Source organism: Sceloporus occidentalis, unplaced genomic scaffold (genome assembly GCF_023333645.1).
Source record: "Sceloporus occidentalis isolate IW3139 unplaced genomic scaffold, rSceOcc1.0.p SCAF_145, whole genome shotgun sequence".
Lineage (NCBI taxonomy): Eukaryota > Metazoa > Chordata > Lepidosauria > Squamata > Phrynosomatidae > Sceloporus > Sceloporus occidentalis.
This window is the reverse complement of record NW_028317125.1, coordinates 2336220-2360347: the sequence shown is the minus strand read 5'-3', so window position 1 is coordinate 2360347 and position 24128 is coordinate 2336220. Positions and strand designations below refer to the sequence as shown.

Sequence of the window (24128 nt, the reverse complement as noted above, 5' to 3'; positions counted from 1 at the left end):
GGTAGAGCGCTGGGAGCGTGCCGCAGCACCTCGCTTATGACTCTGCAAGTGCTGCCGGCACTCTCAAAACAGAATTTTGCCGTCGTGGCCGACTCACGGCGGTTCGCATTGACGAATGCGACCGCCGTGAGCGCGCCACGTCTACACAGACGCCCCTCCGTGTGCGTGCAGTATCCATGATCCTCCTATGTCTTATATTCTGTTCTCAACACTTCAAACTTTGATGACTCGCACCACCTCCTGTTCGTCTCTACTTTTCCCCACAGTGTTGTTGTGAACTACTGTGCTGGGCTCATGGATCCCCCATTACTGGCCACTGGGGTATCTGAAATTTTCTTTTTTTCTTTCATCCACGCTTCTGGTGGCACAACATGTCCTCCGATGTTTATGCTTTTGTATAAGCCTGTGACATCTGTGGAAGGAGCAAGATACTGCAACAAAGACCACCTGACCATACTTGGTCGCATTTGGCCATGGACTTTGTCACAGACCTTCTTTTGTCGCTTGGGAAGACCATAATACTAGTCATTGTCGATTTGTTTTCCAAACAAGGTCACTTTGTACCTCTTTCTAAGTTACCTAGAACCAAGGAACTCGTAGAAATAAGAGAAGTAGTCTGGTTACATGGGGTTCCCCAGAGTTTTACTGCAATTTATGTCCAGGTTCTAAAACAACATCTACACATGTATGTGTCAGGGTCCACCCTGCCAGCCTGGACTATGCAATAATTATTTGAAATCTTGTCTACCTGCAGCCACTAGTGGCCACCCTTCCCTCTCAGGAGCACCCTTATCCAATTAATTGGGACAGCTGAGCCTCGTTACCTGAGTTTAGCCCTGCCCTTTTATACCTGCTCTGCCCTTCAGTCTGGGCCTTTGCCTTTGTTTGGCTTGGGTCCCTGTTAGTCTGCTTGCAGCTAAAGATCTGTTTACTTGTTCTGATTTCCTGTGTATGACCTTGGCTACGTTCTTGATCCTGATTTGTGTCCCAGACTTACCTACCTTCCAAGTCGTGTGCCCTGCCTGAGGGCTTCCAAGCCATGTGCCCTACCTGAGGGCTTCCAAGCCGTGTGCCCTGCCTGAGGGCTTCCAAGCCGTGTGCCCTGCCTGAGGGCTACCAAGCCGTGTGCCCTGCCTGAGGGCTTCCAAGCCGTGTGCCCTGCCAGAGGGCATCCAAGCCGTGTGCCCAGCCAGAAGGGCTTCCAAGCCATGTGCCCAGCCAGAGGGCTTCCAGGCCGTGTGCCCTGCCAGAGGGCTTACAAGCTGTGTGCCCTGTCCTTGCGACAGTTCCCCTGCCCTCGCTATAGTTCCCCTGTCCTCGCTACAGTTCCCCTGCCAGTGGGCTTCCTGCCATGTGCCCTGACAGTGGGCTTCCTGCCATGTGCCCTGCCAGTGGGTCTCCAGTTCCAGGCTTGTGTCAGGAACTGGGTCCATACAGACAACTGTAATGACCCAGAGCACCCAAAGATGGAGTTCAGGAGTCCAGGATGCAGTAGCAGAGCGGGACAGGGCCTGGTGCAGGGCGACTGCACTCAACCGGGTGATTGAGCACCTAGGGTTGTGCAGTCACATACCAGCGCCCTGGCATAGCAGCGGATGTTTTCCAGAACAAAACAAAGGGATATCGTGCAGGCACCCTGGAGCAGGCATGAGACATAGCACTAGAATCATGTACAGGATGCTGCAGGCTGGGAGTATGGAAGCTAAGCAGACTAGCAGCTGAAACATAGCAGCAAGGGGAAAAGAGCGAGCAAGGGGAATAGAGCGAGCAAGAAACATAACCATACAATACATACATGGTACAGGACACCCCAAAGGACAGGGAACAAGGCAAAGAACACAGGGGATGGAGTAAGGAGCCGAGATCCTCAGATGCTTCTCCTTTAAGCAAGGATAGGAACTCTTAACTGGGACATGGGGAGAGGAGAGAGGAACCAAGATCCTCAGATGATTCAGGGAATAGAGGGCAAAGGCACATAAGAGACAGACAAACAAGAATACAGGAACTAGCCTAGGACTATGCAATAGCAATTGGAGATTCTGTCACATCATATGGCCATAGTATGCTTAGCCCACCACTACGCCAAAGTACTCCAATATTCGGTGGGTCCTAACGCTAAACCCTGCCTACTGAATAACTAAAGCTGAAACTGAACATTGAATCTATACACAGAACAGAGTAGGACATACCTTTAGACTGCAGACTGAGACAAACATAATCAGAGGAATCAGAGGTTCAGGACAGAACATACGTAAATCCAGAAATGGACCACAGTAAGACAGGGAAACAAAAGAGACGCAGCTCAGCAGCCTGGATGGGGCCTGACAATCCATGAATGTCAGGGGCCTGAATGTTCCAGAGAAACGGAGCTACCTTTTAAGAGACCTTAAATTCTACAAAGCCTCAGTGACTTTCCTACAAGAAACCCACTTCCGTGGAGCCTCAACTTCAGAGATTTCCAATTGCAACTACCCCAAAGGCTTCTTCGGCAATAGTCAAGAATCCAAGACAAGAATACAGCACAACTTATTATGATGATGTTTAAGTGTTTTTAGATGTGTAGTAATAGTACTGTGTCACTCCCATGTAAATAAATAAGGAAGTTTATTAAATTGTACGTCCTCAAACACAAATAAAACAATTGAAGCGTTTTTAAAATGTTTCTCAGAGACCATCATACCTAATGTATGGTTTTCAATATATTTCAGGTGTGTGATGACATAAATGAATGTGAAAGCAGAAACAGCCCATGTCCTGCTAACACTGTTTGTATCAACACCAAGGTAAATATAGCACTTTAATTTCATATTTATAAAACTGTTTTGACTGTGAAAGCTCTGTCTCATTGGGGAGCAATGTAGCTATTTCATTTATCTACGCACAAAGTTTTTAGGTTTGACAATTCCAGGGACAAAATACATTTAGCTGGATCACTATGAAATTTCAAGATAGTTTTAGGAACAGTATTTCAAATGAGTGGCTCCAGTGGAGTGCTGGCACCCTCTATCCTGGGAACTGGTATAGCTGACTGCCTCCCAGTAACATACATACTTACATACACACACATATATATACACACTCCCATTAACATACAAATACTAACTCTTAACACTCTTAGGCTAGGTTTCCACTTGTTTTTTTTTTGCTAAAAACGGCCATAAAAACGCCAATAGCGCCACCTGGCGTTTTTTGTGTGAAAAAACGCTGCAGCCAGATGTTAGCTGTTCTTCAATAGGAAATCGCACAATGCCATATCCACTTGGCGTTTTTCTGTTTGGCGTTTTTTCAGTCCTCTTTGGCGTTTTTCTGCTTTTTGGGGCTCTGTGGCAGTTTTTCAAAATCGCAGCATGTTGACACTCTGGCGTTTTTTGCAAGGAAATCTTGGCGTTTTTCTCCCAATAGAAGTCTATGGGAGAGAAAAAACGCCATGAAAAAGCCATGTGGGTTTATTGCCTTGGCGTTTTTATGGCGTTTTTTCCATAGTTACAATGCAGAGGATTTACCCAGTATCTGTGTGTCCTACGAGAAATAGGCTGGAAACAAACAGTTTCACACAAAACAAAGTTCATAATGAATTCTACACCATTTGGAACAAACATGCCATTACAAACAAACATACGCGATGCATCAACTGGATCCTGCGTGCCAAAAGCAACAGCAAACAATTTGCACCATCATTTGGGGCCAATCTTCCTAGAGGAGCAGACATTCGGAATAAAGCATGCCTTACAAACCACAGAAAAGTGACAAAAGGGTCCGCCAGGGCGTTTAAGTAGAACTCTACCAAGTAAATGACATCAGGGGGCAGATACTTGCCATTTATCCTAATCCCTTTTTTAGCTGGGTGAAACTTCTAACTTGTAAAGGCTGGAAAAACTGCCTAAGGTCAAAAAAAGCAATTTCCACAGAAAGGCTAAAACGCCAGAAAAAACTCCAGAAAAAAACGCCAAAACGCAGGAAAATGCAGTGGCAGTTTTCTTGGCGTTTTTCATCAAGAAAAAAAACGCAGGACAAAAACCCAAGTGGAAACCTAGCCTTACACTAAAACATACTCATTCCATCACATCTCACACAGCCTCTTCTTTCACACCAGTGCTCAAAAAAACCCCAAAGCCCTCCTCCTTGCATCCAGGCTTTAACCAGGCTTTAAGCTGATGAATTTCAGACAACAATTTGAAACGTCTTGCTTTGTTTGTTTTTCTTTGGGGGGGGGTCTGGCCTCATTTTCAGGGCTTCATACAAATTGACCAATTTAACAAAATTCAGTAAATGTGATATTTGTAAGAATCCAAATGCACAAGTCTAATGCGAGTCCTTTTTAAACAAGGAATTTATGAACTTACTTTTGTTTGCCTAACTCTTGTTTTGCACTAACAAATTGGCCTCTTACAAAAAAGCTTGGAGAGAAGCAAACCCTTACTGTGAGCATATTCTGTGAGTTTTGCTACTTGCTTTATACAGACTACACAGCTAATTGATTACAAACGCCACCCTTAAATAATTGCACACACTAAAAAAAACAGAGAAACAAAACATATTTTTTCCACAAGCAAGTAAGCTCCAAACCCATTTCAGTATTTATGACCGCCCTTTGCTTTCAAAATAGCATCAATTCTTCTAGTAACACTTTCACAAAGTCAGGGCTTTTGTAGCCATATAGTTAGGTGTATGATTAAACAATTATACCAAACAGTTGCTAATGATCAATTTAGCAATCAATTTAATATGTAGGTCGAAATACAATTGTTAACTGAAACTGTAAGAGGAATTAAACCGAAAGAGAAGACAGCCAAACTCTCTAACTATCCCCTATCCCCCCAGATATACCTTATACCCATACCTGGAAACTTCTCGGCTCTGGCTACCCGGAGCCTTCCCTTGCGGGACGCGGCCAGGACTGCACACTGATGGTGGGCGATCCTGCGGACGTCGGTGAGCGGTCCCACTGACGTCAGGGGAGTTCCCGCTGACCTCAGTGGGCGGTCCCGCTGACGTCGGGGGAAACACCCCCATGTAAGTCAAGACCCCGCTACCGCGGCGCGGAGGATTCGGGTCTTGACCCGGAGAACCGGAGAAGCAGCGCTCACCCGGCAATCTCCGGGTCAAACTCGGAAAGTTCTCAGGTATGCTTATACCCCCAAGATATGCCTTATACCCCCAGATATGCCACTCTGCCCCTCAGATATGCCTTATGCCCCCTATATGCCACTCTGCCCCCCTGATTTGCCTTATACCTCCTGATATGCCTTCTACCCCCAGATATGCCCCCCTGCCCCCCCAAGATATGCCAATCTGCCCCCCCAGGTATGCCACTCTGTCCCCCCAGACTTACCAATGCATCCTCAGACTTGCCCCTGTGTTCCAGACTCCTCTGTGTCTAGTGGAGGCAGCTGGTGGACCTCTGCATCATGCAGCCGCCCACCAGCTGCCAGAGAGGAGGATTCAGGTCCCCTGCAGCGCTGCGGGAGATCTGGATCTTGGTCTCAAATAGAGGTCAGACTATAAGACAAGGGATATTTTTCAGATCATTTGCTCTGAAAAAACCTCATCTTATATTTGAACAAATTGATTCAACTAATCGATAATGAAAACCGTCGATAATGATTTTCCTTATCAATTATTATTGGTTTTATCAATTAGTTGTTGCAGCCCTGCAAAAGTCATACACCATGTCAAGACTGAGCACAGCGATGCAAGGTATCTGTAATGTATCAGCAAGGTCTTTCCCAGGCAGGAATTTCAAGGCAGACAGGGGCTTCCAGATGTCAGAATTTGTATCTGACCAATGAGGCATCTGAATGGCTCCAACTTTACTCTTCAGCATGACAATGACCGAAACATACACCCAAAGTCATTAAGAACTACCTTCAGCATAACGAAGAACAAAGATTCCTGGAAGCGATGGTATGGCCCCCACAGAGCCCTGATTCAAACATTATTGAGTCTCTCTGGGGGTTTACATGAAGAGAGAAAAAAAATTGAGGCTTCCCAAATCCACAGAAGAATGTTTGGAAAAACCTACCTGCTGAGTTCATTAAAAAAAACTATGTGCAAGTGTTCCTACAAGAATTAAAGCTGTTTTGAAGGAAAATGGTGGTCACACTAAATATTTATTTAGATTTTTCTTCTGTTCACTCAGTTTGCATTTTGTTAAATGCTAAAAATAAATAATTAACATGTCTTTTTTTAAGCATTCTTACTTTACAGCATTTTTCATACTGTATGTTTCTTCTTAAGCGTAAAATACAGTCCTGTATACAGTAATGTAGGTAAGCACTGGGGAAAAAAGAAAACAAAACATACTTTTAACTAATTATTTTCCAGTGAACTTATTTTCGCAGCCAACCTGTAGACTGCCATTGTCAGTTATTTTGGGTGACTTACCACCCTTAGATTTTTCCTGACATTGCATTATGGCAATGCTAATAAATAATTTTTTTCCATAGACTTTTTTTTATCATTTAGAGTGTCCAGCTGGGCCATTGTATTGTTTGCCAAAAGCAGTATGATTAGGAGTCAGGGTATTTGTCTAGTAGCCTATATAACATGGCTAGAATAGATACATATGACTATAGCTGCCTCAAAAAACATGATATTATGTACAAAGTAGAATACTTAAGTCATATAACAAATAAATTGCATACAGACAAATTTTGGTTGTATGTGTTATAAACGTAAAATGAGTAAATAGTAATTCAATAACTTATAACTGTAATAAGTAATTTCTGTATGTAGTTACAGCATTTAAGAAAATGCATGAACAAGATGATGGCCAGTTGTCCCCAAAATGTTCTGTACATTGCAGTAACAGTTAATGGCACAGAAATACGTTTTGGCATAACCATCTCAGTATATATTTCTTACACCTCTTTTTGTGTTTACCTTCAATCACTCTGTTGTGATTAGTACAATAAAAACAACAAGAAATACCAATAATGACACATTTTATATATATTTGTTAGATTAGTTGGATGTCTTAGTGCCACGAAAAGCAGTCCACTTCATGGGGCACCATAACTGAGAATCTATCGCCGCTTTGTGAAAGTAGTGCTGGTTCCATCCAGGGGCACAAACAAAGCAACAGGTGGAGGTGCACACCAAAAAAATCTATGCCTACACTGGTATTCTGAACAGACCCAAACTGGCAAATGCCACTAGTTACAAACCTTTACTACCACTCGTGCAGCAGATTCAGACCTTTAAAGTGTGGCTGTCAGTTGTATATATGTGTCTGTAAGATAGAAAAGTATGTGTATAGGGTAATTAGATTAGATTAGAGTAAGTACACAATGCAACAAAGCAACGGAAAAATCAAGCAGGGTACTGGGTTGTATAGCAAAAGGCATTAGTGGCAGCAAGAGGAAGATGGTTCTGCCACTTTTCAGATCTCTGGTTAGGCCTCACGTAGAGTATTGTGTACAGTTCTGGAGACCCCATCTCCAGGAGGATATAGACACATTCGAGATCATTCAAGGGAGGTCTACAAAAATGGTAAGTGGTTTGCAGGACAGAAATTATCAGGAAAGACTAAGGGATCTAAGTACATATAGCGTATAGAGTCAGAGTTAATGTTAAAGTGGTAGATGTAAGGGAATTTATACAGACATGGGCTAGACATAAAGCTATCCTCATTATGGGACCAGACCAAGGGGTTTGAAACCCTTACATAATGAACAATGGGGAGACTAGAGATGCTGAATGGTTTCTTACTTGCCCTCAAATTCTATGTACCTGGAAGTCCAATTGGCAGTAGAAGTAAATGGATGCTGCAGCAGTGAATAATTTGCACTAGTTAATCATAAGAAATCACTAAAGAGGGAAAAACAGAAAAATGAAATATATAATATATATCAAATTCAAAGATCTTTAAAAGCCAATGGGTCAATCAATGAAGTTTGATCTGATATTTTCATGCATTTCTTTTCCAAATTTTCTACAATCTTACATTTCCTTGCTTTGTATTAAGAATAGTTTAAAACTTGTTGAAAAAAAATATATTTGTAGATGATTTTCCACTTAAGAGAGAGATGATGTAGACTAACAAGGCTAAAATACTTACAGAAAACTAAAATGTTTTCTCTTTAATTGCTTTACTTTCCATCTTTGTGTAGGAAAGTCTCTTGTATATATTTGTTATAAAATAATGAATGTTTTTACATTAATTAGGCTAATGCCTAAGGCTTCAGTATAGATATGAGTGAGCCAGCCGGTGTGATCACTTTAATCCCGAGCAAGAGATGGAGTTTGAGTTAAATTGAGCTTGGATGCAGCTTGTACTCTTCTTTTCATCAAAACCCAGGGTCCAGCCAGCAATACTCCGATAGGGAGCCATCAAAAGAGTGGCTTATGACTGTTTATTTGTTATTGCTGTTCAGGGGTCATATAAATGCAGCCCTTGCAAAGCAGGGGGGAAAGATCACGAAGCATGCAAAACAGAAAGAAGGTGTCCTAATGGGGAGATAAGCAAGTGCCATGAGAAAGCAGACTGTATCATGGAACGGGATGGGACCGTCGCATGTGTGGTAAGAATGCATGACATATAAAAGGGTATAAACGTATGCCCATGCATTTGTAGGGGGGAAATCACAAAAATATGATATGATGGTTGAAGTGCACCATTTATTTATTAGGCCAAAATCCTTATTGCAAATCACTGTGAATTTCTTGCTTTTAGCATTGACACTGAAGTGGTATTTGACCTAATTCCCATAAAGGAGTAATGTAGAACATGATACAGAAGAAAACTTTTCAACCCAGTCCTCAAGGTGTAGGTGTGTGTGTATAAAATGAGAAAGAGTTGCAATAGTCAAACTGGTACTGAGAGACATACTTTATATATGATGTACTTTGCAACAATTAGAATGGATGAATGAAGTAACACTGTCAAATTAGACATCCAAGCAGGCTGCAATTTCGTCTTATTTATTTTCCATCTTTTGACAGTGTATGGTAGGATGGGCAGGGAATGGATTCTTCTGTGCAAAGGACACAGACATTGATGGATTTCCTGATGAAAAGCTTAGATGTTCCGACTTACAGTGTAAAAAGGTAAGATGGCAAAGCCTACGATTACAACATGATAAATTATATGGCTTGTACACAAAAGAAATACCTACTCAAGGGAACAAGCTTTACTTTTGTTACCTCTAAACACAGCTCTTTAGTGAATACATTTTCTTCTCAATAAAACTAAACTTTAAGTATATGGCTTCTTCATCTGAAAATAGCTATTTCTCTAGTATATTTCATTCTTTTGACATTTTATCTGTAGAATGTACTGGCATTGTAACTCAAAACATAAATAATAATGATTTGTTTAAGTAGAATTAAAAATGAGGTAAGCCATAGAAAAGTTTTACAAAGTACACAAAAAAGGGAAAAATATAACATTTGACTTTTAATCCAAAGGAAACTTGAAGGTGTCAAGAGAAACGTGTTATCTCTTATTAAGTGATAGGGTGAAGGGCATAAAAGGTTTCAAAACTTTAGAAGTCCTGTCTTCACATCTGAGCCTAGATTTCTGGAGTGTGACTTCCAGCAGTTTACCCAGGGTTGTACTTTGGGTTTGTGGAGGTGGGGCAAGCTGCCCATGGAGGCAGGGCTACCCATGTGTGGAGCTTTACTCAAGATGTGACAGTATATAGAGATTTGTAAAATGTAACAATATGTCAAAATATCAACAAATATAGTGATAGTGGAATACTTCTTCTTAAATGTCCCCCTGGAGAGTAATTAATTCAACCTCAAATATAGGTTCAAAAGGTCTCAAACCAAAATACCACATTATAGGCAGAGATATTGAAAAAAACCCGGTTTAAAACACCCTAGGTTTCTATTGATAACACCATACTGGTGTTTGATTTTTCTTTTTTCAGCAGGGTGTACTAGATAAAAAGACTTTGTTGTGCCAGCTGAATAGACCTAGGGTAGTAGGTCTGTGAGGACAGCAGTCCCTCTTCTGCGGACCAATCACCCCGTGAATGATCAGGTTAATGGTGCACTGCTTATGTAATTTGCTGGTTGGAGAAATCAGAAATCTCTATTGTAACTGACCTATTTATACTATGGAGACTTTGACTAACTGGTACAGCCTCCATAGTATGCAATATAGGCTTTGTGCATTCTCATGAGGTGGAGCACAAGACTATGATCTGATCGGCAGAGAGGATGGTGATGTGAAGATAAGCAATGGCTGGGGCACTGCCTTGTGTCAGGCAGGGCCGGACTGGGAATGAAAAGTAGCCCTGGAAACATTTGGACACCAGCCCCATATATTTTATTTCGTGGTTGAGCTCTTGTACCCACACGCACCCATCATACATACCTGAGTCACACTATTTGCCATCCAAATAACTATAAATCATTAATTTTTATCACATTATTTATCCCAGAAACCAAAAGTGTTAAAAGGCCCAAATTAGTTACAGAGATTAGACATAATGGAATCAAAACATTTGCTACTGCAAAAACTGTCAAATGAAAAGTTCCAGTTCTGCCAGTGTGTGTGTGTAAAAGGTTCTCCCTTAATGGGGAAGGACAGGGAATTGTCCCCTGTAGAGCAGAATGAAATCAGGCCTTACAATTAAATTGGGTTTCACAGACTCTGAAGATCCCAACCACAATCCAAGTTTCTGCGACTATACCTTTGTGATAAGATCTGCTTATTGAAATAGAATTAATATCACAAAACCTTTACTTTTCCTCTCACTGATTTCTGGCCCTAGAAAGTTTTGTCCTACAAATTTGTGACTACAAATTCAGGAGGGTGTTTTATCTCTGGATAAGTAAAAATTAAATAGTTCAATTTATTCCTACAGTGAGTGACACCCAAACACACACCAGGACAGGCTCTGCCACACTGACACCCAAACACACACACACACACACACACACCAGGACAGGCTCTGCTACACCAACACCCAAACAGACACACCAGGAAAGGCTCTGCCACACCGACACCCAGACACACATACCAGGACGGGCTCTGCTAGACACGCACACACCAGGACAGGCTCTGCCAAACTGACACCCAAACACACACACACCAGGACAGGCTGTCCCACACCCACACACACACCAGGACAGGCTCTGCCACACCGACATCCAAAACACACACCAGGACAGCCTCTGCCACACCGACACCCAAACACACACACCAGGACAGGCTCTGCCATACCGACACCCAAACACACATACCAGGACAGCCTCTGCAAAACCGAAACCCAAACACACACACACACCAAGACAGGCTCTGCCACACAGACACCCAAACACACACACACCAGGAGAGGCTCTGCCACACCGACACCCAAACACACACACCAGGACAGGCTCTGCCAAACACACACACCAGGACAGGCTCTGCCAAACACACACACCAGGACAGGTGCTGCCACACTGACACACACACCCAGACACACACACCAGGACAGGCTCTGCCACACCGACACCCAGACACACACGCCAGGACAGGGTCTGCCATACTGACACCCAAACACACACCAGGACAGGCTCTGCCACACTGACACCAAGACAGACACACCAGGACAGGCTCTGCCACACCGACACCCAGACACACACGCCAGGACAGGCTCTGCCATACTGACACCCAAACACACACACCAGGACAGGCTCAGCCACACCAACACCCACACACACAACAGGACAGGCTAAGCCACAACGTTTATCATTAACCCCCCTTTTATATTTTGCCCCTTGTGTATTAATGCCCAGCCAGCCCCCCTTTAGTATTGATTAATGTGTTCCCCCCACAACCTTGTGTATTGCCCCCACCCCTTTTGTGTAGTGATGCCCCCACCCATTTTGTAGTGGTTAATGTGATGTCCCCAGCCATAAAATATTCATTTATGTGATGCCCAACCACCCTCTTGTCTATTGATGCCCCCGCTGCCATGTGTATTACCCCCAGCCACCCACCCCCCTGTTTATTTTGATTTTGTAATGACAAAACCCAGCCACCCCCCTCTCCCCACTCCCTTAAATATGGGTCCACCTTCCTCTAACCCCTATTTTTTTTTAAAAAGCCAGCCGCTTTCATTTTATTAGGCACGCCGGCCGCTTTCATTTTATTAGGCCGCAGCTTTGAATGTTGGTCTGCCAGCCCACCGGTTTCCCGGCTTTAATATATCACTGATTATATCTGATCATATAAGATGAGTTTGAAGTTGAACAGAATATTACAAATCTGTTTTGAAACCATTTTTTAAATCCTTTACATACATGGTCGGCCATGTAGAACCAGGGGGCAACCAAGTATTATTATATATGTATCACATACATGCAATCTGAAGCCACCACTTTAAAATAAACACCTTTTCAGCAATCAGGTGCTGAGCCAATCTGCAGCACTAACTCTCACCTGTGGAGAAAGTCATGTTCACTTCAGTGTCCATCCTCCTTACTACTAAGCACTAGGATATGATAGAATCATAGGGTTCTGAGGCGGCAAGAAAGGGCACCTTGGAGATGCAAAGTGGCAGCTTTTGTTAGTAGTTCAGGTATCACAATGAATAGACATTACAATGACTTTCAAATCTCTTAATACCTGGATTTAAAAACCATGCACAACATGCTGTGAGATGCGATCAGGGATCTGTAAACTGACATCTCTATCTTTCTTCTACTAATGCATCTAGCTACACAACCCAGCGCTCTGCTTGCTTTTTCCAACACTTTATTCCATTGCCTGCTTACCTCCCAAGTCCTCAAAAATAATTACTCCCAAGTTTTTCTTTTCTATTGAAAAAAATATGTTGGCCCTCAAAAAACTATATAAAATATGTCACACTATTATAAATGATTATGATGATTAAAAAAATAACATGTAATTAACATAAACACGAACTTACAACTTTACAGTTTAATAAAGGTGAGATACAATATGTGAAATTGTGTAGTAGTGCAACAGTCAGACACTTTGATAAGGCTACAATAGGTATGACTACATTAGGAAAGGAGTTCTCGGTCCTGTAGCGATTACAGTCTAAGTAGTTCTAGGGCGCAAACAAACAGGGCCTTTGTCAAGCTCCTGTTTGGCCGAAACGTTGCTTTTGTTTGCTCTCGCTTAATAAAGTATCCTAAAAATTGGAAGCTGTTTGGAGTGCTGGGATTCCTTTTCTTTGTTTGTGTGCTTCAAGAGGGTTTATGCTGTCCCTTTTTTGTAAATGTCTGGTGGTTGATTGGGCAAAACTTGGCAGTAAAATAAAGATGGATATAGAGTAGTAAAATTCAACCTTTCGTGAATGCCTAGACCATTGCAGGCTGTCACTGGTAATGAGTGAATGTGCTTCAAAGTAAATACAGTATATAGATTCAACAGATTAATTTAAGCTTCAAAATGTTTGTGTGTTTATTTCTGCTTGTTTTAGGACAACTGTGTCACAGTTCCTAATTCTGGTCAGGAAGATGCAGACAGAGATGGCATTGGAGATGCATGTGATGACGATGCTGATGGAGATGGTATCACAAATATGCAGGTTTGAAACATCTATGGTTCATGTTATTTACTGTGGTGACAAATCACAAACTGTAACCCACCAGACAGGTTAATTACTGGTGTTTTTTGGTGTTATAGGAGGTCTTACCATGTGATGCAGCATACCTTCATTTCTCCCTGTCAAGTAATGTCAGCCATTCTTTGTGACCCATGTTTTTTTGCCCTTCTTTCATCCCCTTATTCCTGTCTTTTCAATGAGCCCTACCCATTCCTCCTCATTAGTCTTCCATGCAGAAATGGTAGAGACTATAACAGTGAGGGAATTTAAAAATGCCTGCATTTAAATAGGCATGAAGCTGTTCCGAATCTAAGACAACACCAAGTACTGATTATGGCCTGAGTCTTTATATTGGGAAAAATGGGCTGACTAGATGAGCCGAATAGTGACTTCAAATTCTGTTTCCTAACCACACTCTACATCCTTATGGCCATTTAAAATGAAATAAGGCACACACATTAGAGTAAACAGGACAGACAGGAGCACAAAACACTTGGCAATGTCTGTGCAGTCATGCTTATACAACAATATGCTGCAACAAGAGGATCACTATGAGGTTCGGGCCTATAAAATCATCTCCCCAGCTATAGTTTGCCCGACCCCTCATCGGCTATACATTAGCCTACAACTATTAAGTATTGATAATATTTTATTTCAGAAAATATTTTTTTTTTGTGGCTGCTTTTGAACCAATGAGCCTGTTAAAGAGAGATGGGCATACTTGGGAATTCTCCAGGTTTCGCCCGTAGACTCCATGTAAAGCTCCGGGTCACTAAGAGAAAACTTTGGGCCGCGAGAGCAGAGTTGAGGCATGCCCCACCTGTTTGTAATTTAATATTTTAATTGTGGATCTCTGCTTGTCTCCTCTAATTGTCTTACGTACTACCAAAACTGTGAATTACAATAATCATTATTGTTCATGGATTTTCTAGAATTTCTTGTAGCATATTGGTTAAAGGTTACATCTACTTATTGATTCAGGACAACTGTGTATATATCCCTAACGTGGACCAGAAAAATACTGACCAGGACAACTTTGGAGATGCCTGTGATAACTGCCGCAATGTGAGGAATGATGACCAGAGGGACACTGATCAAGATGGCAAAGGAGATGTTTGTGATGATGACATGGATGGCGACAGTACGTTTTGATATAATATATAATGTGTGTGTGTTTCATATGAAAAAATGAATAAATGATTATTTAATGTTTATAGCAGGCTGGTCACTTTGGTCAGAATAGTATACAAATTTTCAGCAGTTCCTATGCAGCTGTAATGGTATTAGAATACTATTGTAAATATACTGTATATTTTTATGTATTCCATGTAACTTGTTTTTCTCTTTTCCAAATTTCCAATGTGGTTTCTTCCACAACCGACCCTTTGCAAAATTAAGACCCTTGGATCTATGACTACTGTTCATCTGGTGGCTTTTGGCAGTTTAAGAACTCTCAGTTTGTTAGATTGTGGGTAGTTGCTTGTTTATTCAGCAGGCAAATAGTGCAGTTAGGTAAGCCAGAACAAAAAAGACAAATTTATGGCAACTACCCTAGGTCATGGGTAAATACCTTGACAAAAGAAGCCCTATAATGTTATTTAAGCTCACTAGAATATAGCCCACAATCTTCTACTGCATCATGAACAGAAGGCAGAAATATTAGTTCTTCTCATGGCACACACAACAGAAAACTGATAATATGTAATTGTTGAAGGAATTAAAAATACTGTGGACAACTGCAAGAAAGCCCCCAATCCTGATCAGAAGGATAGCGACGGTGATGGTGTAGGAGATGTTTGTGACAGCTGTCCCAACATTAGGAATCCAGACCAGGTAGGTTTGGAAAGAAGTAATATGTATCAGAATATGAACAGACAATATACTACAACTACATTGATTACAGCTCTTTTATACTACAACTACATCGATTACTTTTTCTCTCTTTTTTAGTCAGATGCTGACAGTGATTTAGTTGGGGATCAGTGTGATACCAACCAAGATAGGTATTGAAATTTGTTCTAATTATGTTTGTAATAATATAAATAAAATATATTACCCCCAGATTTGCTAATTGTAGACTAGGCAATTGCTCAGAGCCCAATTTCTACAGCTGTGGTGGCAAAGGTGTGTGGGACATAAATTTGGCTCTCCTATGCACAACATATATTTGAAATGCAAATAATTGTAAAAGAAGAAAATTGTATTAGAGGAAAAACTATGCAGTCATAATAAAAAATATTATTAATAATTAATGCAATATGAATAAAATGTTAAAATAACTAAGTACAAATTTAATTTAAATGTTAATCATGTAATCATTTGATGGTCGGTTCACAAATGGCAGTATGTCTTAAGTTACAAGATAATTAAGTGTTCATTAGTCATTATTGTCAAATCTATATTCATTGGCATATCATACCACTGCAATTCTTCAGGGAGAACTGATCAATCTAATGCATGAATATCATTTGAGACTTTTCCCCCCACTACTTTCACTACTTTTTATCATTAGAGATGGAGATGGTCACCAAGACAGTAGAGATAACTGCCCATCAGACATTAATAGTTCCCAGCTGGACACTGACAAGGATGGCCAAGGAGATGAGTGTGACGATGATGACGACAATGATGGAATTCCTGATATTTCTCCTCCTGGGCCCGATAACTGCCGACTGGTTCCTAATCCAGATCAGGCAGATTCGGATGGTGAGCAAGCACCTTGTTTGAAGTGAAATTGTGGGTCTGGGTATATTTAGATTTTATTATTCTTTTGTATATTTTTTGCTTCTCGTGAATTAATTTTAGATATCAGGGTTTTGAAATATAAAATTAATTAATTTAACTTTATTTAAAATCCAGATTTCATAAAATTAGGTTTATCGTGTATAATAAAAAACCTTTAGGCCATGCTAAATAAAAAAAAATCTTCATCTAAGTCAGGGGTGTCCAAGTTTTTTCTGCAGTGGGCCACTTCATCAGAAATGTATGTGCGTGTGGGCCGCATTAATTTTTCACTGAGAGAAAATATGGCCTTTTAGCTTTTTAACGCATATTAATACAGGGTTAATTTGGCGATAATGAAAAAAGCAGTGGAAAAGTTTTTTTGATGAACCTTTATATGTTATTCTATCAACACTAAATTACTTAAACAGTAAAACAAAGTCAGTCCACAAACCATTTAAAACAAGTTGAGCCAAATAAAACTGCACAAGACTGGAGCACACTGTGGGTACAAGCTGGATTTAAGCTGGCTGACGCACACTGGAGGCAGGGCTGGATTAAGACACCCAAACACACGCACAACAGGACAGGCTCTGACACACCGACCCCCAAACACACACACACATCAGGACAGGCTCTGCCACACCGACAGCCAAACACACACACTAGGACTTGCTCTGTCACACCTACACCCAAACATACACACCAGGACAGGCTTTGACACCCAAACACACACCAGGACAGTCTCTGCCACACCAACACCCAAACACACACACAGGTTCTGCCACACTGAAGCATAATTTTCTACACTGCTTTGTCATTAACTGCCCCTTGTGTATTGATGCCCCAGCCAGGCCCCCTTTAGTATTGATTAATGTGTCCCCCCACAACCTTGTGTATTGCCCCCCTTTGTGCATTTATGCCCCCACACCCTTGTATATTGATTTACGTGATGCCCCAGCCAATCTCCCCCCCCTGTGTATTGATGCCCCCACCCTTTTTGTATTGGCTAATGTGATGCCCAACCAACCTCTTGTCTATTGATGCCCCCACTGACATGTGTATTACCCCCAGCCACCCTCTATTGAGTTTGTAATGCCACAACCCAGCCACCCCCCTTTTGTACTATTTAATTTTTGTCCCAAGGGAATCCCCCCCCCTTGAATATGGGTCCACTTTCCTATAACCCCTATTTTTTTCCCTGCTGTCCTCCAACATGACGATCCTCTCCCTGTCAGGAGGAACTCGTCTGTGAGCCCGCCCCCTTGAACGTCACATCGTAAAAGGGACGGGACGAAGAGCTGAGGTACCACTGGGCAGCACGGTGTGTGGTCTTACAGCCGCATGATGGCTGCTTTAAAAGCGGCCGCCGGACGTGAAGTTCACAGCAGCCGTCATGTGGCTGTTTTGAATGATGGTCTGCCGGCCCTCGGACTGGCTAGCCCACTGGGAAATCACCTCGAAGTTTGGCGTGCCGCATTTGGCCCGCAGGCTGCACATTGAACTGATCTAAGTGGTAGAAACAGTTCCATTTTGTTGTAGTCCTATCTGCTTCAGATATAATGCCAGTAGTTTAATACAACCTTGCTTTATTGTTGAACATTAATGAATAATCAGGATATTTAATTCTGACACAAATATAAGAGTATCATACCATGCTGCATCACTGTTTAACACTCACTAGCTTACAAAATGGCCACCGTGCTCTCTGACCTGTGAGGCAATACAGAGGCGGAGCCACTAGTTAAAGTGAGAGGGACAGTGAGATGCAGTATCCTACATTCCAAGTATAACACATTTATTACTCTCTGTTTACGTACCAAATGGGCACACAGGCTATGTAGATGGATGTTCACAGCCTAATCACAGTGTGTCCATTTTATCATCTCTGCATCAGGTTTGTATAAATAACATTTTTTCTATAATGTAATATATCTTGCAGGCAATGGCATTGGAAATGCTTGTGAAGGTGACTTTGATAGAGACTTGGTGATCGACACAGTTGATGCTTGCCCAGAAAATGCCGAAGTCACTCTCACAGACTTCAGAGCTTACCAAACAGTTGTTTTAGATCCAGAGGGTGATGCTCAAATTGATCCAAATTGGATTGTTTTGAATGAGGTATGGCCATAAACATTATATTAATGTATTTAATATACAGAATACAGAATTTCTAATAAGTAATTCACAATATGTTTTCCAAACAATGTCCTTTTGTATTTTTTAAGGGGATGGAAATTGTCCAAACGATGAACAGTGACCCAGGACTTGCTGTTGGTAATACGCATTATGCTGTGAACACAGGGAAATTGTCATTTAAATGAATTATACTTTACCAAATAATGATTAACAGTAATCAGTCCTTTAACTCTGCAGTGGGAGGCTGCAGCCTGAGCCCCACATCCCTTAGAACACCTTACTTGCACTGAATGGATCAAATCGTTAATTGGGATGTAGTAGGTTAAGCAAGGAATCCCCCCCTGCCCACACATTTTTTTAGTTGTTTGATATAGTGTGAATTAAGAGGCCATACATGATATCTGACTCCAACTTTGTTCACTACAGTAGTACTGGCTCAGGGTCCAGTGAAATCTCCTCTCATGCTGGAAATTGCCTTTTGAGCTGTTGATTCAGTGCATCGGTGGTGACTGTTTTCAAATATTTAGTGAAATCTGACCCGTGATAGCTCTGTAAAAAATTGCATGTCCATCAGTATAATGACAGCCTTTTCATGCAGGTGCCGTGCTCCATTGGAGCCCCCAGTTGGCCAGAAAGATATAATATTGTACAATATGCAGTATGGATGTTGGCTACTAAACAGATATAAAACCTGTAAAATAAACTAAACACAGACTTGTAATAGCCATTCCCATTGCTAATTTATCAGTACTAATTTAACAATGATTATCTCACTCATTCTATTCCAACATGGTTTCTTATATTAAGGATACATTGCATTCAATGGAGTGGACTTTGAGGGGACCTTCCACGTTAACACAGAAACAGATGATGATTATGCTGGGTTCATATTTGGTTACCAGGATAGTTCTAGTTTCTACGTTGTCATGTGGAAACAAATGGAGCAAACATATTGGCAGGCAAACCCATTCAGAGCTGTGGCTGAACCTGGAATCCAACTTAAGGTATAACAGATGATCAGTGCATATTATTATAAATAATTGAATTACCAAACTGTAAAAAGTAAACTGTTTACTTTTGAAAAAATAGGTTAATGCATTAAGACTTATGGTTGCTGTCTTCTTTTCCCTTCAATCAGTCATTTAGCTCTTACCACAGTCCATAGACATCTGTCAAAATTCTATTAGCAGCTTAAATATAAACATTGTCTTTTCATTACAAAACAATTGAGGAAATACTTGTATGATATACCTTATCAAGTGAAAGTAGAAACAAGAGTGGCCTACTATATATTTACTATCTGTTTCAGATTTATGGTGACAGGTGCTGTAAGTGGAACAAATTTCTCGTTTGTGGACCAGCTCCCCCCCTCGATTGCTGTGATTCATTTGTTATATTTGAGAAATAAGGACTTTTACACCCTGAACAAATCTTTTCTATGGTCTCTGAAGAGATTTCCATTAAGTGTTTTAAGTGAATGTGTGTTGTACAGTGCCTATTGTTTTTTTTTTGAGTCAATGTTATTGGGCTACTTCGCTTGACTTCCTACCAAGGCTGAATCTTGTTTCTACTCTCTTGCCCACAGTGTCTTAGAAAGTGCATGAGGTTTCCTGAAACTTCTGAAGGCCCTATATTTTCCTATTGTTTTGAAAACATTAACAAACTTCATGAAGAACAAAAGTAGCCATTATACCATTCATATCATCAAACTCATTGCATCTTTATATCCCAGGCTTTAATGATATTTATGGCCCATACTTATGGTACCTTTTATTATTCGTATTACTCATGTAATTATTCACACACATATAGGGAACATGCTAAAAGATCCCAAACAAAGTATTGCAGAGCAGGGACTATCGACTTCTAACAAACTACTGCATATATTATCAATGTATGCATTTAAACTAAGGTTACTCTTGCACTGAAGGCCCTGAATATAGGGTAACACATTGGCTGATAAATCAAGGGACCTTCTACTGTGGAGATCGGACCAATTTCAGCACTTTGTAACTTAGTCTTACACTTAAGTGCAAAATAATTGTAACTACATTTGTGCATTTGGTCATAGGCAGTAAAATCGAGAAGTGGGCCAGGAGAGCAGCTTAGGAATTCTCTGTGGCATACAGGGGACTCAGTCAACCAAGTCAGACTGCTGTGGAAGGATCCCAGGAATGCAGGCTGGAAAGATAAGACGTCTTACAGATGGTTTTTACAACACAGACCTTCAGTGGGATACATCAGGTATGATCAATTAATTTATCTATTAGGTGTCTATAAAGGTTACTTGGTGTTGATTACCCGGGTATATGTCTGGTGACATGATATCTCCCATTGGGTACTAATATAGGCCCATATATAATATATATAATATAATATAATATATAATATATATAATATAGGCCCAGGTGGAGAAATGGATATGTCAACTACATGATGGTGTAAACAAAATGAAAAAGTAAAAAAAAAAAACCAGAAACATGTTTAACCTTAACATATTTGCATTAATAGGAACTCCCAAACCACATGCATTGCTGTTAAATGTGTGTTGATAGCAATAAGTAAAAAATGATACCATCTGGATGGGGTATGCATGAGAGAAACTGATATGAAGAGAGGAGTGGGCTAAATCTTTTATTTATGAATTTAACTTCCTGATCATTGTCACCAAGGAACCTGTAATATACAGTTGGTCAAAGTAAAAGTAAGAAAGGTTTACATTCCAACTGCTATAGCTTGTCTGGAATTCATCCCCACTCAACCCATCTTATCCGTGTCACAAGAAGAGAGTGTGCAGAGGGAGTACATATATAAATTAAAACAGTTCAGATCTGGTGCAAGATAAATTATAATGAGTTATTCTTTTCTTTAAACATTTTTTTAAGAAAATTAAATTATTTCCATTTAAAAAAGCAACTTTATAATAAAATGGAAATAAGACTCTGCTAAGGAATCTGAGGAGCATTGAAATAATACTACTACTAATAATAAATAAATCCACAGCTTCGTATACCTATGACTATTGATACCTTTCCACTTAATTCCAAAGGTAGAAAGTAATTCCAATTCCTTGATTCATAGTTTTGCAATAATTGCTAATTAATTTGCCTCTGACAGCCCTCTCTACGGTTTATTTTTAAAATATGTTTTAAATATAATTGTATCATTTTATTATATCATCATCATCACTGTATCATTTTATTCACCCTGTACAGCTTTTTCATATATTGTTAACTTATGAGTCATAATTTAAAAATACATTTAAGGTGTTCTTTAATTTCGCAGGGTGAAGTTTTTTGAGGGTTCAGAACTGGTGGCAGATTCTGGAGTCATCCTGGATACCACAATGAGGGGAGGACGTCTTGGAGTGTTCTGTTTCTCTCAAGAGAACATTATCTGGTCTAACCTAAGATACCGCTGTAATGGTGAGAAGCACGTTCGCGGTCAAATCTATTTTTTATTAGGTGTTTTTATGTTTCTCTTTTACGACGTATTTGGAAGAAAGGGTTAGGCGGCACAAGATATAGTACAATTACAAACAAAAATATAGAATACAATTACTAGTAGATTTTCAGACAGCAAAAAAAGGTTATATTTGTTCAAGAACAATTTGGATAGGGTGCCTTTGACCAGACAATTCAATCTGATATACAACTGAGATACAACAATGTTGTTCTATTAGGAGATTCTAGGCCGGATATGACATTCAACAGCTGATGTGTAGCTGCTGTGCTGTCTAAAAATCTGTTTGTCTTACCTCAATAACTACATATTGCCCGGCCATCAAATATACATTTTGGACAGGTGTTTTCAACACCAAGATATACAAAAATGGTCATTTTAGACCTTCTGCTGGTTTGTAGAGGCCATGGCTTAGAGGTGAAAAGTACTGAAGAGCACTGAAATGCTTGATTTAGGCTTCACAATAGTCCATGTTTTTATGTAGAATACTTTTTTGTTCATTACTTTATTCTGACTATGACTTTCCTTAATGTCCCCTAGATACAATTCCTAATGATTATGAAACATTTAGAGAACAGAAGATCAAAGCCTGAAGCTTCAATATGGTGTAAACCACTTACTGTTTTGCTGAGTTGTCTTTTTTATGTAAATATGGGCGAACTCTTATAGCTTCTCTGTAGACTCTGCATGTCAACACATGACAAATAAATGAAAATATGTCAATTGGAATATCAACTATCCCCTTTGATGGCTTCCTTTTATTATATTATACAGAAATATAGAATGTTTCTGTGTTTTAAAATCACTGGTCATCAGAGGAACTTTAAAAAATATTATGTCTTGATTAATGTTAGAACTTAAACAGAACAGCGTACAGCATTTTTCATTTCAATGTTTCCGAAAAACCCAAATAAAGGGTGGAAACATTACATAGCCTCAACCGAGAATCTTCTTAAATTATCCCACTGACGAAGATTACAGCTCCAATAACTAATTGTGCATAGTGTCTCATGTCTCTTCCTTTCTTTATACATCAGCAGGATATAATCATTAATCACTGTGATTCCTGTTTTTTAACTGTTGGCCTAATGAAACCTACAACCATATCCTCTGCGCAGATATAGTAGATGCGATAGGCCTGTTTTGTCTTTTTACAATAGAGATATATGAAATATGGATATAGAGGAAGATATGACAAGCTTTGTATTAATAAAATGCATGTATATTTGAATGCTGGTATTTGCTGGTGTCCTTTTTAAGCAACTTCACATAACTACAATCCAAAATGTGTAATTTCAAGGTATATATGAATACTTTCACTGATAATATATCAGGGAGAACCTAACTTACCTTTAGAGTCTGAAATCTTGTCTGATTTTTCTAAAAAATGTCTTCAAAGAAAATCAGATAGTTGAGTGAATTGTCTCTTAAAATGTTATCTTATTCATGGACCTTGAAATCCCTAAAGCTTACTGCCAAGTATTTTAAGGATGGTGACACACAGGCACAGAGAGTTTCCAAGTATCTGTGAAATTCCTTAATATCTCCTTATGTTCTCCGCCAACTGTTTCCATGTCCCTGTCTCATCCCCGTTCTTGTAATCGGGGAAGTGCCCAAAGCAAATGTGGGATCCATCCTGGGTGCCAAATACTCTAGATACACCTTTGCAAAGAAGATAGAAAAGAGTGAAGAAAAGATGTCAGCGGGTGAGGTGGAAAAAAGATACAGCACAAGAAAAAAAGAACAGAAAAAGGGAAAGAATAGAACTAAAGGGAAAAGACCACAGTAGGCAAAAAGCTGAGAAACAAGAGGTGAGAAACAGTTTGCTTAAGACCGAAATTCCAGAGAAGAGGTCCTTCCTGTTAATTGTTCCAGGGCACATAGCTCCTTAATCTGACCTTGGGTGTTGGCCATAGCTTTATTAAACATTAATAACAGGTAAGCCAGCAACTGAATTCCGATAATATGTCATCTTATAGGGCTGACACACGACAGGTGAGGCTCACATAGATTTACCATGAACTCCAGTCTCAAGGATCTCTGTCTTGGCTTCCCATTACTGCATTCCAACATGGCCTTTCAAGTAACCAGTTCTAGTTCTGTGTGATATAATCAAGAGTATAAGAATTACCCTTGGTGCCAGCTATCCCCAAGTGGAGCTCCAAAGCAATGCACTACTGTACCAAGGTAATATTACAGCCTTTAAAGATGTACTTTATCCTTCAAAAATAACAAAATCTGGTGAACGGGAATAACATTACAAGCATCATCTTTATTAGGGAAACACGTACT

At 40.3% G+C, this 24128-nt stretch overlaps 1 protein-coding gene across 1 annotated transcript in view; it reads left to right on the top strand.

Moving 5' to 3' along the window:
- The window catches only part of LOC149280873 (cartilage oligomeric matrix protein-like), a 47536-nt gene extending 25107 nt beyond the window's left edge, over positions 1-22429 (top strand). The window contains exons 6-19 of the mRNA XM_089500041.1: positions 2709-2783; positions 8376-8522; positions 8944-9048; positions 13389-13496; positions 14496-14655; positions 15229-15347; positions 15465-15517; positions 16027-16220; positions 18178-18356; positions 18464-18512; positions 19182-19378; positions 20446-20618; positions 21660-21799; positions 22377-22429. Of these exons, the coding sequence (XP_089356167.1) occupies positions 2709-2783; positions 8376-8522; positions 8944-9048; positions 13389-13496; positions 14496-14655; positions 15229-15347; positions 15465-15517; positions 16027-16220; positions 18178-18356; positions 18464-18512; positions 19182-19378; positions 20446-20618; positions 21660-21799; positions 22377-22429 (1752 nt within the window). The remainder of the gene's footprint in view (positions 1-2708; positions 2784-8375; positions 8523-8943; positions 9049-13388; positions 13497-14495; positions 14656-15228; positions 15348-15464; positions 15518-16026; positions 16221-18177; positions 18357-18463; positions 18513-19181; positions 19379-20445; positions 20619-21659; positions 21800-22376) is intronic.
- The last annotated feature ends 1699 nt before the right edge of the window (positions 22430-24128 follow it).